Source organism: Leucoraja erinacea, chromosome 5 (assembly GCF_028641065.1).
Source record: "Leucoraja erinacea ecotype New England chromosome 5, Leri_hhj_1, whole genome shotgun sequence".
In the NCBI taxonomy this organism is placed as follows: domain Eukaryota; kingdom Metazoa; phylum Chordata; class Chondrichthyes; order Rajiformes; family Rajidae; genus Leucoraja; species Leucoraja erinaceus.
Window position 1 is genome coordinate 7769395 of NC_073381.1, and position 17272 is coordinate 7786666.

At 46.2% G+C, this 17272-nt stretch overlaps 1 protein-coding gene across 2 annotated transcripts in view; it reads right to left on the reverse strand.

The window, feature by feature from the left end:
• The window catches only part of LOC129696915 (glutamate receptor ionotropic, kainate 2), a 589849-nt gene that overhangs the window by 131507 nt on the left and 441070 nt on the right, over positions 1-17272 (reverse strand). For both annotated transcript variants that reach the window (XM_055635016.1, XM_055635015.1), the window contains exon 10: positions 1777-1980. In XM_055635016.1, coding sequence (XP_055490991.1) covers positions 1777-1980 — 204 coding nt within the window. The remainder of the gene's footprint in view (positions 1-1776; positions 1981-17272) is intronic.

A 17272-nucleotide genomic window follows, 5' to 3' on the forward strand; every position in this document is an offset into this window, starting at 1 on the left:
CTGAGTTACTCCAGCATCTTGGATCTACTTTTGGTGTAAAAGTCTGCAGTACCTGTGTCAATTACTTCCTTTGGCAGCTCGTTCCATACACCCACCACCAAAGTTACCCCATATTAAATCTATTATTATACTAATAAATCTTCCCCTCACCTTAAACCTATGTCCTCTGGTTCCCAATCCCCCTACTCCGGGCAAGAGACTCTTGGTGTGTGTACCCAATCTATTCCCCTCGTGATTCGGTAGGCCTCGAGGATGTGTGGGGAAGATTAGTGGGAGAATGGGATTGCTGAGTGAGCTGGTGTAGAATTGATGGGCCGAACAGACTCATAGAAACATAGAAATTAGGTGCAGGAGTAGGCCATTTGGCTCTTCGAGCCTGCACCGCCATTCAATATGATCATGGCTGATCATCCAACTCAGTATCCTGTACCTGCCTTCTCTCCATACCCCCTGATCCCCTTGGCCACGAGGGCCACATCTAACTCCCTCTTAAATATAGCCAATGAACTGGCCTCAACTACCCTCTGTGGCAGAGAGTTCCAGAGATTCACCACTCTCTGTGTGAAAAAAGAGGACATTTCCTTGTAAGGAAATACAGATGGACATCTTGAAGGCTAAGGACAGTCGATGCCAAAGACAGGGCAATAACTCACACTGTTATCCCAACTGTCTGATTGTTACAGATAACAATTAAAAATAAAAATGCTCTGGAGTATCATCCAAGTCGGTTACCATGCCAACATAGTCTCCTTAGGTTGCCATTAAAAACAATAATACACTTCAAGCATGAAATTTAATGTATGTAATATTAAGGGTTAGGACACGCTAGAGGCAGGAATCCTGATGTTGGGGGAGTCCAGAACCAGGGGCCACAGTTTAAGAATAAGTGGTGAGCCATTTAGAACAGAGAGTTGTGAGTCTGTGGAATTCTCTGCCTCAGAGGGCAGTTCTCTGGACACTCTCAAGAGAGAGCTAGATAGGGGTCTTAACGATAGCGGAGTCAGGGAATATGGGGAGAAGGCAGGAACGGGGTACTGATTGTAGATGATCAGCCATGATCACATTGAATGGCGGTGCTGGCTCGAAGGGCCGAATGGCCTTCTCCTGCACCTATTGCCTGTCGTTTATTGTCTATTGTCTATCTCGGAGAAAACCCACGCGGTCACGGGGAGAAAGTACAAACTCCGTACAGGCAGCGCCCGTAGCCGGGACGGACCTGCGTCTCTGGCGCTGAAAGCGCTGTAATTCGGCGACTCTACTGCCGCTCCACTGTGCCGCCCTAGGTAAAGGGATTTTTTCTGTAACTTTCCATACTTCTAGTAATAAGGTCATAAGGATTAGGACCATTCGACCCATCAAGTCTACTCCACCATTCAATCATGGCTGATCTATCCTTCCCTCCTAACCCCATTCTCCTGCCTTCTCCCCATAACCTCTGGCACCTGTACTGATCAAGAATCTATCTATTTAGTCTCCCTCTCCCCTGACTCTCAATCGGAGGAAAGGTCTCGACCCGAAACATCACCTATTAATTTGCTCTGGGGATGCTGCCAGACCCGCTGAGTTACCCCAGATTTTTGTGTCTATCTATCGTGGGATAGGTACCATTTTTGGATCGAGATCTTTCTCCCAACTGGTCGTGGGGGTTGTGGGAGGGGAGGGTTACTCCAGCATTTTGTGCCTAGCTTCCAGTTGCAGTATAAACGCTGCCTTTTATTTGTTTTCATTGCATTCCTTTCATTGCGTTTGTAATCATTCCAAGCGTGAGTTACTTACATGATCCATCAGTTCCCTGACCATTCCATTCCACTGTCCTTTTTCATCCTGAACTCCGTACCTCCCGTCTTCCACCAGCCGGACCTCGTAGGTGAATCCGAGGATATTGGACAATTCCTTGAGGAGGTCAATGCAGAATCCTTCAAACCGGCTGTTGCCGTAGAGGGGTTTATCCGACTTTTTAAACATCACGTACGGCTCCTCCTGTGAAAGTTGATAACAGTAAAGGGATCAATGTGGAGGGACCTCACTTGTCCCATGTGACAAATACATCTCGGAGATAACGTCTCCCACAACTGCCCTCCACTAATCAAGCACAGACCCACGTCAAAGCAGATGAATTTCAAAGGCTTCAGGCTCTAAGCCCTGCAGTTGAACCTGTTGGAACTTGTCTTTTAGGTATTGAAGAGGCAGTAATTTAAAATCAGAGCAATCGAAATAACTCATTTTGTTTCTATTTTTACTTTTGTCTGACATTTAAAATTATTAGAATGACTGCAAATAGCTGAGTATTTGACGCATAAAAATTGCAAATAAAATCACCGACGGTTACCTCCTGACTTATTATCGATTGCCTTATTTACCTCAATACGTGTATGATATTTAACTGTTTTAAATATCTGGGAGTCCACATCTCTGAGGATATGACATGGGCATCACACGCCTCAGCACTCATGAGTAAGGCAAGGCAGCGCCTTTACCACCTCAGGCAATTGAGGAAATTCAGAGTGTCTCCGAGGATCCTCCAGTGCTTCTACGCAGCGGCGGTGGAAAGCATCTTGTCCGGGAACATTACCATCTGGTTTGGGAATTGCTCTGCCAAGGACAAGAAGGCTCTGCAGAGAGTAGTGCGTTCGGCCGAACGCACTATGGGAAATTCACTCACCCCCCTGCAGGAACTATATAACAGGAGGTGCAACTCCAGAGCAAACAAAATCATGGGAGACCCCTTCCACCCCTGCAACGGACTGTTCCAGCTGCTACGGTCAGGCAAACGCCTCCGTTGCCATGCGGTGAGAACGGAGAGGTTGAGAAGGAGTTTCTTCCCAGAGGCAATTCGGACTGTAAACGCCTATCTCACCAGGGACTAACTCTACTGAACGTTTTTCCTTCCATTATTTATTATGTAAAAGAATATGTGTGTTATGATTGTGTTTATAGTTTGTTTGGTTGTTTTGTTGTTTGTCTTTTGCACAAAAGTCCGCGAGCATTGCCACTTTCATTTCACTGCACATCTCGTATGTGTATGTGACAAATAAACTTGACTTGACTTGACTTGACTTGGTTGGTACGGTACTTTATCTGTCACACAGATAACAGTGAAACAGTGAAAACACAATGAAATTTGTATATAGTTCAGTACAAGTGTCACTATACATAAGCACTTAGATACATAGGCGGAACTGCAGATGCTGGTTTGCACAGAAGATAGACACAAAGTGCTGGAGTAATGCCCCTGTCCCACTTAGGAAACCTGAATGGAAACCTCTGGAGACTTCGCGTCCCCCACCCAAGGTTTCTGTGCGGTTCCCGGAGGTTTTTGTCAGTCTCCCTACCTGCTTCCACTACCTGCAACCTCCGGCAACCACCTGCAACCTCCGGCAACCACCTGCAACCTCCGGCAACCACCTGCAACCTCCGGGAACCCGTCTAAATGTTCCTTAAACGTTGGGATAGTCACTGCCTCAACTGCCTCCTCTGGCAGCCCGTTCCATATGGCTGACTGATGAAGGCAATTGTATTATAATAATTCAGGAGAAAATGTCCAGTGACAACAATGAGGTAGGTTGGAAGATCGGGACTATACACTAATTTCAGTCAAATAACATATTCATGTAGCTAAGAGATGAAAGGTACATCTGAGAGGCCTGGGAACCATCACCGTCTTATTTTATGGCTCTGTCTTGGTGCATTGCCAAAGCAGGAACAAATATTCCATTATGGAATCCAAAGAAAATATTGGGTTTGTATTCAATATATCAAGGAACGTAGATTGAATGTCGAAACTAGGAACTGCAGATGCTGGTTTACACAAAAAGACCCAAAGTGCCAGAGTAACTCATTGAGTCAGGCAGTGTCTCTGTAGAACATTGATAGGTGACATTTTGGGTTTGGACCTTTCTTCAGTCTAGATTGCTCTTAGCTTGTAATACATTCACATTTAACATGGGTTGAAGTGATCCCTTGCTGGGGATCGCCTGAGAAGTGCCCCGACTGCCGGCCTGCAGCCTATAACATCCTGAAGCCATGGTCTCCGGTAGGTAAGTGATGATTTGGGCGCTCCAAGCCGCGGAGTGTGTTTGACCATCCCAACATCGGAGTTTGGATCATCCCGACGAGAGGGCCTGTACATCCGGCCGTCCCTAGCGGCGACTACAGAGGGTTCGACCACGGATGAACAAAGGAGGAGGACTGGCTGAACTTTGTTGCCTTCCACCACAGGGAGGAATGCTGAGGTGGATGTTTGTTAAATTCTATTGTGTATTGTGTGTTCTTTTTTTTAAATTTATGGCTGCTGGCAAATTCATTTCACTGCACCTTCGTTGGTGCATGTGACAAATAAATTTGACTTTGACCTTTGACTTTGGATATAGGCCAAACGCAGGCAGGTGGGACTAGTGTAGCTGGGACATGTTGGCCGGTGTATGCAAATTGGGCCGAGGGGCTTGATTCTATGCTGCATCACTCTATGACTTTATGACTATGACAGACTAAACAAAACTAACTAAATGTTAACTAAACGTCCGTGGATGGCTCGGTTGTCTTTCTGCTGACTGATCAGCACGCAACAGAGGCTTTTCACTGTACCTCAGTACACGTGACAATAAATTAAACTGAACCAATGAAGATAGGCACAAAATGTTGGAGTAACATCAGCGGGTCAGGAGAAAAGTAATAGGTGACGTTTCGGGTCGAAACCCTTCTTCAGACTGAGAGTCAGGGGAGAGGGAAACTAGAGATTTGAAAAGGTACAGAAGTTCATGTTCATAAGTGATAGGAGCAGAATTAGGCCATTCGGCCCTTCAAGTCTACTCCGCCATTCAATCATGGTTAATCTATCTCTCCCTCCGAACCCCATTCTCATGCCTACTCCCCATAACTTCTGAGATCCATACAAATCAATCTAATCAGTAGCCCATAGTAATCAGAAGATAAAGGGTTTTTTTTCTGAACCTACACATATCCTCCAATTTTCCTCTCTCCTAACTCTCAGTCTGAAGAAGTGTCTCAACCCGAAACGTCACCTTTATTCCTTTTCTCTGGAGATGCTGCCTGACCTGCCGAGTTACTCCATCATTTTGTGTCTATCTTCGGTGTAAACTGGCATCTGCAGTTCCTTTGTACACAAAAACAAAAGGTCGCTGTGGACTTTACAACACTGTGGAAAGGCCAAGAGTTCACATGTTGCAAGGCTGGCTCACCAATGGACAATGAGGCCTGGGTGACAAACTTTGACCTTGGCAGTGATCCCATGAAAGATTAAAGGGAAGCTGAAGATATCTTTAAATGTTGGATGGCAATTGTTGCACATGCAACCAGCAAAGAAAAGGAATTGTCAACTGAAGGTAGACATAAAAACGTGCAGAAACTCAGAGGGACGGGCAGCATCTCTGGAGAAAAGTAATAGGTGACTTTTCGGGTTGAGACCTTTCTTCAGACTGATAAGACAGAGGAAAGGAAAACATAAGATATAGAAACATAGAAACATAGAAAATAGGTGCAGGAGTAGGCCATTTGGCCCTTCGAGCCTGCACCGCCATTCAATATGATCATGGCTGATCATCCAACTCAGTATCCTGTACCTGCCTTCTCTCCATACCCCCTGATCCCTTTAGCCACAAGGGCCACATCTAACTCCCTTTTAAATATAGCCAATGAACTGGCCTCAACTACCTTCTGTGGTAGAGAGTTCCAGAGATTCACCATTCTCTGTGCGAAAAATGTTTTTCTCATCTCGGTCCAAAAGGATTTCCCCCTTATCCTTAAACTGTGACCTCTTGTCCTGGACTTCCCCAACACCGGGAATAATCTTCCTGCATCCAGACTGTCCAACCCCGTAAGAATTTTGTAAGTTTCTATAAGATCCCCCCTCAATCTTCTAAATTCTAGCGAGTACAAGCCGAGTCTATCCAGTCTTTCTTCATATGAAACTCCTGACATCCCAGGAATCAGTCTGGTGAACCTTCTCTGTACTCCCTCTATGGCAAGAATGTCTTTCCTCAGATTTGGAGACCAAAACTGTACGCAATACTCCAGGTGTGGTCTCACCAAGACCCTGTACAACTGCAGTAGAACCTCCCTGCTCCAATATTCCTATAGACGGTGATGTAGAGAGATATAGAACAACATTTGCCAAAAAGTAACGATGATAAAGGAGAAGCCATTATTTGATGTGACCCAGGTAACAATCTGCCAGTTGGTTTTGGATCCAATTTGTATGCTTTGAGCTGATGTGTGTGTCGTGAGAACAGAGAATCATAGTTATAGAGTTTCATTATTTGGAAACAGGCCCTTCAATCCAACTGCCCACATCGGACAACATGTCCCATCTACACTAGTCCCACCTGCCTATGCTTGGCCCATATCCCTCTAAACCTGTGCTATCCATGTGCCTATCTAAATGTTTCTTAAACATTGCGATTGTCCCTGCCTTAACCACTCTGGCAGCTCGTTCCATGCACCCATCACCTTTTGTGTGAAAAAGTTACCCCTCAGGTATCTATTAAATCTTTCGCCCTTCACCTTAAACCAATGCCCTCTGGTTCTCGATTCCCCTAATAGGGACAAGAGACTTTGGGTGTCTACCTGATATCTGTGCTAGGAACCAGCCAGCAGTGCTGAACTACCTACTACCTCTTTAGTGACCCTCGGACTATCCTTGCTTGAACCTTGCTGGCTTTACCTTGCACTAAACGTTATTCCCTTATCATGTATCTGTGTTTGGGGTGGGAGATTACAACCTTCACGTGGCCCACCCTGTTTCAACTAATGCAATGAACCCGACATGCACAAACAATGCGATCAAATAGAACAGTTTGAACTATAACTTTAAGGGCCTGTCCCACTTGGCCGTCATTTGCACCTCATTTACGCGTCATATGTAAAATAAGTCGAAGCGTCGTGATGCGCGATGTCGCGCGCAAATCACGCGTCAGCACAGTCGTCTGGTGCGCGTGATGTCATTAGAATATCCTGCGGCGCGCGACAGGACGTTGACGCAGGGACGTAAGGACACGTAAGGACGTAAAGGAATTGCGGTTAAAGGTTATGGTCTGAGTGCAGGTAGATGGGACTAGGGGAGAATACGTGTTCGGCACGGACTAGTAGGGCTGAGATGGCCTGTTTCCGTGCTGTAATTGTTATATGGTTATATGGTTATATGGTTATTGTCGCACGGTGACATAACCATGCATCACCACGCGATACACGTGAGACGTCGGGACGCCAGCGTACGACGCCAATGCGTCAGCGTGCGTACGCGATACGTCACGCAGGTGGCGCGCGAGGATTTCGTTCCTGTACTAACCCCTGGAGTGGCGGTGGCGGTGGCGGTGGCAGTACCGCGCGCCACCGCATACGATTCCACGCCTCGCCATGCGCAACGTATGCGCACCCCACGCGTCGACCTAATTTACATATAATGCGTAAATGAGGCGCAAATGAAGGGCCAAGTGGCACAGGCCCTTAAGGCTATGCACGTTTCATGCAAGAAGAAGTAGAAGAGGATGTATCTGTACATTGTGGAAGGCTCAATTGTAATTATGTATTGTCTTTCTGCTGAATGGATAGCGCGCAACAAAAGCTTTTCACTGTACCTCGGTACACGTGACAATAAACTAAACTGATCTGAACATTTTTGTAAGCTTAAAGATACCAATAAAAGTAAACAGACATTTACCATAATATTGATTTCAAAGACCCACGAGGCTTTTTCCAGCAAATAACTAACCCTCAGGATTAAGTGAAATGGCCCAAGTCCACTAATCTAATTATTTTTTTCCACACAACACTGTTCTTTCAAAATCAGAATGATTGATGAAAGGACAAGTCTCTGCTGAGCAATCAGTAAAACTAATGTTTTCATCCTGCAAGCCCAAAGCTTTCCTCATTATGTTGCCTTGGCTAAATATATGCAGCTTTTCTGCCCATTACTTTGTAAGCTTCACAAAGTAATGGGCAGAGAGATGAGGAAAGAGACGAGGAAACCATTACAAAGAGACGAGGGAACACTTTTTCACACAGAGAGTTGTGAGTGTGGAATTCTCTGCCTCAGAGGGCGGAGGAGGCCGGTTCTCTGGATACTTTCAAGAGAGAGCTAAATAGGGCTCTTAAAGATAGCGGAGTAAGGGGATATGGGGAGAAGGCAGGAACGTGGTACTGACTGGGGATGATCAGCCATGATTACATTGAATGGCGGTGCTGGCTCGAAGAGCCAAATGCCCTACTCCTGCACCTATTGTCTATTGTCTATTGACATTGTCAGCTCTCTGGGTGATGTTTCTGTGAACATGCAGAAATGGGGGTGATTTGGGAATGTAAGGTGACTGTGAAACTTGGCTTCTCTGGTGGTGACATCACAGGTGATGGAGACTCAATTCCCCGGAAACATGTGACCCAGTTGTCGCCACCAAGTCTGGACCCCTGAAGAAGTCTCTGCTTTGTTGCTCTTGTACTGATTACTGTTGTATACCTGTGATTGAGCTAAAGGGTTGCCTCCCACTCGATTTTCCTGTAGGTATCAGTGATTGTGCTGGAGGGGGTTAGAAACATAGAAACATAGACAATAGTTGCAGGAGTTGGCCATTCGGCCCTTCGAGCCTGCACCGCCATTCAATATGATCATGGCTGATCATCCAACTCAGTATCCCGTACCTGCCTTCTCTCCATACCCCCTGATCCCTTTAGCCACAAGGGCCACATCTAACTCCCTCTTAAACATAGCCAATGAACTGACCTCAACTACCTTCTGTGGCAGAGAATTCCAGAGATTCACCACTCTCTGTGTGAAAAATGTTTTCCTCATCTCAGTCCTAAAAGATTTCCCCCTTATCCTTAAACTGTGACCCCTTGTTCTGGACTTCCCCAACATCGGGAATAATCTTCCTGCATCTAGCCTGTCCAACCCCTTAAGAATGTTGTAAGTTTCTATAAGATCCCCCCTCAATCTTATAAATTCTAGCGAGTACAATCCAGTCTTTCTTCATATGAAAGTCCTGACATCCCAGGAATCAGTCTGGCTCCCATTGTATTTTCCCTCCATCAGTTTCCCGCCACTTGGTATAAAAAGGTGATCGATTCGTTGGCGTGTCATCTCTTTCTGTTCTGTCTGCGCGAGGCTGCCGCGGGCTCAAGTGAGGGGATCAGAAATCGGCCCCGGTGTGAATAAAGGGTTTGGACTACAGTGTTTCACTGACCCAGACTGGTGGGGTGGGGTGGGGAGGGGGGTAAAAGAACCTGAATCAACATTTACACCAGCATTATTTCTTCGTGAAGGAATACCACAACCAGAGAGCAGTCCTGAACTACTGACCACCTCATTGGTGACCCTCGGACTATCTTTGATAAAAAATAGAAAATTGTGGCGGCTCCTAAGGGTCGTGCCATTATACTGCCGAACCCCTCGGCACAGGAGTGGTGCAGTCCGGAGGCGGCCCTTAGCCGGAGGGTTTAAAAGGCAGGGTTTGGGTGCCATCTTAACCTGGTTTCGTCTTCCCTTGAACCAGGAGGAATAAAATAAAAGTGCTTCTCAAACTTTGGACTACTTGCCTCATTTTGAGACCCACGCACTACATTGGTGACCCCGACGAGACCCACGCACTACAAAATGAAGTGGACCTTCAACCTCAAGTGGAGGCACAAAGATACTGCAGATGCTGGGATCTGGAGAGACCAAACAATCTGCAGAAGGGTCTCGACCCGAAACGTCACCCATTCCTTCCCTCCAATGATGCTGCCTGTCCAGCTGAGTTACTCCAGCATTTTGCGTCAACCTGCTGGATGGACTCGTTGAGCCGAGCAGCAGCTGTAGTGGGAAATAGACAGTCAGGTGTTATGGGTCAGGGCCCTTCATCTGACTAGGAAGGAACTGTAGATGATGGTTTACACCGACTTTAGACACAAAATGCTGGAGGAACTCAGCAGGCCAGGCAGCATCTCTGAAGAGAATGAGTAGGTGACCTTTTTCGAGACGGAACATGGCCAGTTCACAGTTGCTATCAGGCAACTGAATCATCCTACCACAACTAGAGAGCAGTCCTGACCTACTATCTACCTCATTGGTGACCTTCGGGCTACGTTTGATCGGACTTTGCTGGCTTTACCTTGCACTAAACGTTATTCCCTTATCATGGGGGCATCTTATAGAAATGTACAAAATTCTTAAGGGGTTGGACAGGCTAGATGCAGGAAGATTGTTCCCGATGTTGGGGAAGTCCAGAACAAGGAGTCACAGTTTAAGGATAAGGGGGAAGTCTTTTAGGACCGAGATGAGAAAAACATTTTTCACACAGAGAGTGGTGAGTCTCTGGAATTCTGCCACAGAAGGTAGTTGAGGCCAGTTCATTGGCTATATTTAAGAGGGAGTTAGATGTGGCCCTTGTGGCTAAAGGGATCAGGGGGTATGGAGAGAAGGCAGGTACAGGATACTGAGTTGGATGATCAGCCATGATCATATTGAATGGCGGTGCAGGCTCGAAGGGCCGAATGGCCTACTCCTGCACCTATTTTCTATGTTTCTATGTTTCTATGTATCTAAAAACTGTAAATGGCTCGATTGTAATCATGTATGGTCCTTCTGCTGACTGGTTAGCACGCAATACAAGCTTTTCACTATACCTCGGTATACGTGACAATAAACTAAACTGAAACTGAAACTGGCTCTGCTCAATATATGCCGCTTTTCTGACAGTTACATTGTCAACTCTTTGCGGAGTGCTTAAAACAAAATGGTTCCTTTATGATGGATTGTATACAAACAGCAAAGCTTCTGATAGCTTGCGATGAACAAGATCGTAGCTTCAGGATGGACTTTTCAGTTTACTTAAATCGATTGTTTTCATGAAAATCACCCTCTAACTAATAACAAACGATCAAATGATTCAGTTTAATGGGAAGTCACTGAAATGGAGTACAGGAATTGGATTTTAAAAGTGTCGTTTCGTTTAGTTTCTGTTTAGTTTATTGTCACGTGTACCTGGGTGAAGTGAAAAGCTTTTGTTGCGTGCTAACCAGTCAGCGGAAAGACAATACATGATTACAATCGATCCATTTACAGTGTACAGATGCATGATAAGGTAATAACTTTTAGTGGAAGGTAAAGTCAGCAAAGTTAGTTTGATGGTGACCAGTGTGGTAGATAGTAGTTCTGAAGAAGGATCTCAACCCGAAATATCACCTGTTCCTTTTCTCTAGAGATGCTGCATGTCCCACTGAGCTACTCCAATTCTGTGTTTATCGGTAGTTCAGGACTATTCTCTTTGTTTATCTCTTTAGTTTAGTTTAGATTGCTGACACAGTGTGGAAACAGGGCCTCCAGACCACCATGTGCAGGAAGGAATTGCAGGTTTAAGAAACAACTGCAGATGCTGGTTTGCAAGATAGATCACTCCTGCTAAATGCAATGGGATGACGTGTAGTACGCAACGAAAAGGAATGTGGGCCTTTTTCTCATCCATTTCCGTAACCCGACCCGACCCGACAGGACTCGCAGTGTAATCAACGTTGCGGGGGAACAGTTTGTGTTAATAAATTTAAATTCTGAAAATGTGGAGAAGATTTTACCAAATAACTTTTATTTTTGCGAGGGTGTTTCCGTAACCGGCTTCCGTCTCCGCACTAGTTATCTTTGCTCCGCTACGGGATCTTTGGTGCGGAGACGGAAGCCGGTTACGGAAATGGGGCCTAAAATTACCCATGAATCTGCCCATGACCGTACTACGTCTTTTAAGTCGAGTGATCTATAGGATCTTTGTTTAGCACCATCCTCTCTCACTGTCCCACCCACTCCCCTGACATCAGTCTGAAGAAGGATCTCGACCCGAAACGTCGCCAATTCCTTCTCTCCATAGATGCTGCCTCACCCGCTGAGTTTCTCCAGCATTTCGTGTCTACCAAGGAATTGCAGGTGCTTGGTTACACCAAAGAGAGTCACAAAGTGTTGGAGTAACTCAGTGGGTCAGGCAGCATCTCTGCAGAAAAGGAATGGGTGATGTTTCGGGTCAGGACCCTTCTACAGACCTGAAGATGGTCTCCACCTCAGCCTGGACGAGGGTCTCGACCCGAAACGTCACCTATTCCTTTTCTCCAGCGATGCTGCCTGACCCGCTGAGTTACTCCGGCATTCTGTGTCTGCCTTCAGCCAACTGGGTCCGCTGCGATCACTGATCACCCGTTCACACTAGTTACATAAAAACATAGAAAATAGGTACAGGAGTAGGCCATTCGGCCCTTCGAGCCTGCACCGCCATTCAATATGATCATGGCTGATCATCCAACTCAGTATCCCGTACCTGCCTTCTCTCCATACCCCCTGATCCCTTTAGCCACAAGGGCCACATCTAACTCCCTTTTAAATATAGCCAATGAACTGGCCTCAACTACCTTCTGTGGCAGAGAATTGCAGAGATTCACCACTCTCTGTGTGAAAAATGTTTTTCTCATCTCAGTCCTAGAAGATTTCCCCCTTATCCATAAACTGTGACCCCTTGTTCTGGACTTCCCCAACATCGGGAACAATCTTCCTGCATCTAGCCTGTCCAATCCTTTAAGAATTTTGTAAGTTTCTATAAGATCCCCCCTCAATCTTCTAAATTCCAGCAGGTACAAGCCAAGTCTATCCAGTCTTTCTTCATATCAAAGTCCTCACATCCCAAGAATCAGTCTGGTGAACCTTCTCTGTACTCCCTTTATGGCAAGAATGTACTTCCTCAGATTAGGAGACCAAAACTGTATGCAATACTCCATGTGTGGTCTCACCAAGACCCTGTACAACTGCAGTAGAACCTCCCTGCTCCTATACTCAAATCCTTTTGCTATGAATGCTAACATACCATTCGCTTTCTTCACTGCCTGCTGCACCTGCATGCCTACTTTCAATGACTGGTGTACCATGACACCCAGGTCTCGTTGCACCTCCCCTTTTCCTAATTGGCCACCATTCAGATAATAGTCTACTTTCCTGTTTTTGCCACCAAAGTGGATAACCTCACATTTATCCACATTGTACTGCATCTGCCATGCATTTGCCCACTCACCCAGCCTATCCAAGTCACCTTGCAGCCTCCTAGCATCCTCCTCACAGCTAAAACTGCCCCCAAGCTTTGTGTCATCCACAAACCTGGAGATGTTGCATTCAATTCCCTCGTCCAAATCATTAATATATATTGTAAATAGCTGGGTTACCAGCACTGAGCCTTGCGGTACCCTACTAGTCACTGCCTGCCATTCTGAAAAGGACCCGTTTACTCCTACTCTTTGCTTCCTGTCTGCCAGCCAGTTCTCTATCCACATCAGTACTAAACCCCCAATACCGTGTGCTTTAAGTTTGTATACAAATCTCTTATGTGGGATCTTGTCGAAAGCCTTCTGAAAGTCCAGATACACCACATCCACTGGTTCTCCCTTATCCACTCTACGTTACCTTCCTCAAAAAATTCTATAAGATTCGTCAGACATGATTTACCTTTCATAAATCCATGCTGACCTTGTCCAATGATTTCACCACTTTCCAAATGTGCTGCTATCCCATCTTTAATAACTGACTCCAGCAGTTTCCCCACTACCGACGTTAGACTAACTGGTCTGTAATTCCCCGTTTTCTCTCTCCCTCCCTTTTTAAAAAGTGGAGTTACATTAGCTCCCCTCCAATCCTCAGAATTACTCCAGAATCTAAAGAGTTTTGAAAAATTATCACTAATGCACCCACTATTTCTGGGGCTACTTCCTTAAGTACTCTGGGATGGAGCCTATCTGGCCCTGGGGATTTATCGGCCTTTAATCCATTCAATTTACCCAACACCACTTCCCGGCTAACCTGGATTTCACTCAGTTCCTCCATCTCATTTGACCCCCGGCCCCCTGCTATTTCCGGCAGATTATTTATGTGTCCCTTAGTGAAGACAGAACCAAAGTAGTTATTCAATTGGTCCGCCATATCCTTGTTCCCCATGATGAATGATCCTGTTTCTGACTGCAAGGGACCTACATTTGTTTTAACTAATCTTTTTCTCTTCACATATCTATAAAAACGTTTGCAGTCAGTTTTTATGTTCCCTGCCAGTTTTCTTTCATAATCTATTTTCCCTTTCCTAAAGTGCTATGTCATTCCATATTTTCATCCACCCCATACACACTAAGGAGAATTTTACAGAGAATAATTCACCTACAATCCCACACCTCTTTGTGATGTGAGACCAGTGTAGATGGGGCATGTTGGTCAACATGGGCCTGTTGGTCATCATGGGCCTGTTTCCACGCTGTATGACTCTATGACGCTATGTGGGAGGACCAACACCCACACGGCCACAGGGAGAACATGCATACTCTACACAAACAGCATCCAAGGGCAGGACCAAACCCGAGTCTCTGGTGCTGTGAGGCAGCTGCTTAATCCGCTTTGAAACTGTGCCACCCTTTTGTAGTGTGCAATATATCTAAAATATATCAATGCATTACTCTCTAGTATTCAGTCTGAAAGTCAACATGAACATCTCCTTGTTTTTGTCTATTTACAGAGATTGGGGATTGTAAGAAAAGCTGTGGCATCGGCAAAGAGAAAAGTGAGAAAAAGAGAGAAGAGAGCAAAAGAGAGAGAGAGAGGGAAAGGGAGGGAGAGGGAGAGGAGGAGATTGGGGGAGAGAAGAGGAGAGAGAGAGAGGGGGGAAGATGGGGAGAGAGAGGGAGAGAGAGGAGGGAGGGGTGAGATGAGAAAGGGGGAGAGGAGGAGAGAAGAGGAGAGGGGGAGAAAGAGGACAAAAAAGGAGAGAGGGGTTGAGATGAGGAGGGGGGAGAGAGAGGTTGAGATGAGGAGGGGGAGAGAGGAGGAGGGGGAGAGAGGGGGGAGAGAGAGAATAGAGAGAGGGGGAGAGAGAGAATAGAGAGAGGGGAGAGAGAGAGAGAGAGAGAGGAGGAGAGAGGGGAGAGAGAGCGAGGGAGAGAGAGAGAGAGGGATGGAGAGAGGGGGAGAGAGGGAGAGAGAGCGGGGAGAGAGGGAGAGAGTGGGGGAGAGAGGGAGGAGAGAGAAAAAAGGAGACAGGGAGAGAGAGAGAGAGGAGAGGGAGAGGAGAGAAAGGGTTTGCGATGAGGATGGGAAGAGGAGAAGCAAGGAGGAGAGAGAGGGGGTGAGATGAAGGGAGAGGGGCGGAGAGGAGGGAGAGGAGAGAGAGGGGGGAGAGAGGGTGGAGAGGGGAGAGAGAGGGAGAGAGAGAGGGAGAGGGGGTGATGAGGAGGGGGGAGAGAGGAGAGGAGGGAGGACAGGGAGAGAGAAGAGAGAGGGAGGAGAAAAGGTTTGCGATGAGGATGGGAAGAGGAGGAGCAAGGAGGAGAGAGAGGGGGAGAGAGGAGGAGAGAAAGAGAGAGATAGAGGGAGAGGGAGAGGGACTAGAGAGGAGGAGAGAGAGAGAGAGTGAGAGAGAAGGGAGGGAGAGAGAGCGAAAGGAAGAGAGAGTATGTTTGTGGTGACGGAATAAGAAAAAAACACGATAAACGTTTGGGTTTCAAGGCTTTGATTATTTCCTACTCAGCCCCAAAATGAAATGTAATAAAATCAAAATAATGCTATAAAAATCACAGCAGGTCAATTAGCATCTGAAACAAACAAGACAGGTTAATATCTCCTGGGCTAGCTCTTGATGGATAATCTTGCTGTGGATTCCCAGCATATACGGCTTTCTGTGTTGGAACATTTTAGCTCTGCATTGCTTTATTTTCCTCAATCTGAACTGCGGTTATTTATGGGCGGGCTCTGGTACCTATGTTGTGGACCATGGGATCACACAATTATAATATCAAGTCGTGCAGTGCAGCCTTCACCTTAACACCACACATCTACAGTAGATAGATGCAATAATTGCTATTATTATTTAAAACTGGCCTTAGCAAACAGCTGCTGGTTTCAACAGTCAAATTCACTGGCCGTTAATCCTATTATTTAATGCTGTGTAAAAAAATATGCTTTTGTGCATCCATGCCAACAATTGGCAGCAATTTTCCAATTGAGAAAGCAGTCGAATATTTGCCGAGGCCACTGGTGCTTAAAACCTCCATTGAAGTGATGGGGAGGCACGGTGGTGCAGCAGTAGAACGGCTGCCTTACAGCGCCAGAGTCCCGGGTTCGATCCTGACCACGGGTGCTGTCTGTGCAGAGTTTGTCCGTTCTCCCTAAAGGGGCTGCCCCATTTCGGCGACCTACTTCAGAAGAGTTTCCCCTCGACTCATACTCGCAGCATGGTCGACACGAGGTCCTAGGAGGCCTTTGTAACTCACCTTCATGCTCGAGAGTGGTATCCGCGTACCCGAGGCCTCAGATAGGTTTGCGGCTTTTTTTCATGGAGATATTCATGTTGAAAACTGCCCGCGAGTAAAGAAAAGGTCACCATGGAAAAAAATCGATCATTCTTTTACTCGTAGGTTTAGTCGAGGTAGGTCGTAAGAGGTCGGCATGTTATTGGGAGGTAATCGAGGATAGTCGAAGGTAATCGAAGATAGTCAAAGTTAGTCGTAGATAGTCTTCAACACAGTCGACGGGAGGTCGTAGGAGATCAAAGGAGGTCGTCTTCACTCTCCACAATTCGATGTCCAATCTTCCCGAAGTTAGTCGAAGCTAGTCGTAGCTAGTCGAAGCTAGTGAGGAAGGACATTATTGCCATAGAGGGAGTGCAGAGACGGTTCACCAGACTGATTCCTGGGATGTCAGGACTGTCTTATGAAGAAAGACTGGATAGACTTGGTTTATACTCTCTAGAATTTAGAAGATTGAGGGGGGATCTTATAGAAACTTACAAAATTCTTAAGGGGTTGGACAGGCTAGATGCAGGAGGATTGTTCCCGATGTTAGGGAAGTCCAGGACAAGGGGTCACAGCTTAAGGATAAGGGGGAAATCCTTTAAAACCGAGATGAGAAGAACTTTTTTCACACAGAGAGTGGTGAATCTCTGGAACTCTCTGCCACAGAGGGTAGTTGAGGCCAGTTCATTGGCTATATTTAAGAGGGAGTTAGATGTGGCCCTTGTGGTTAAGGGGATCAGGGGGTATGGAGAGAAGGCAGGTACGGGATACTGAGTTGGATGATCAGCCATGATCATATTGAATGGCGGTGCAGGCTCGAAGGGCCAAATGGCCTACTCCTGCACCTAATTTCTATGTTTCTATGTTTCTATGTCTTCAACATAGTCGAAGGAGGTCTTCAACATGGCATTTTTTCAAACTCTCCTAAACTCTTCTAAATTCACCAATTAGGTCCCCACAGTGGGACAGCCCCTATAATATCTCCTGGGCTAAC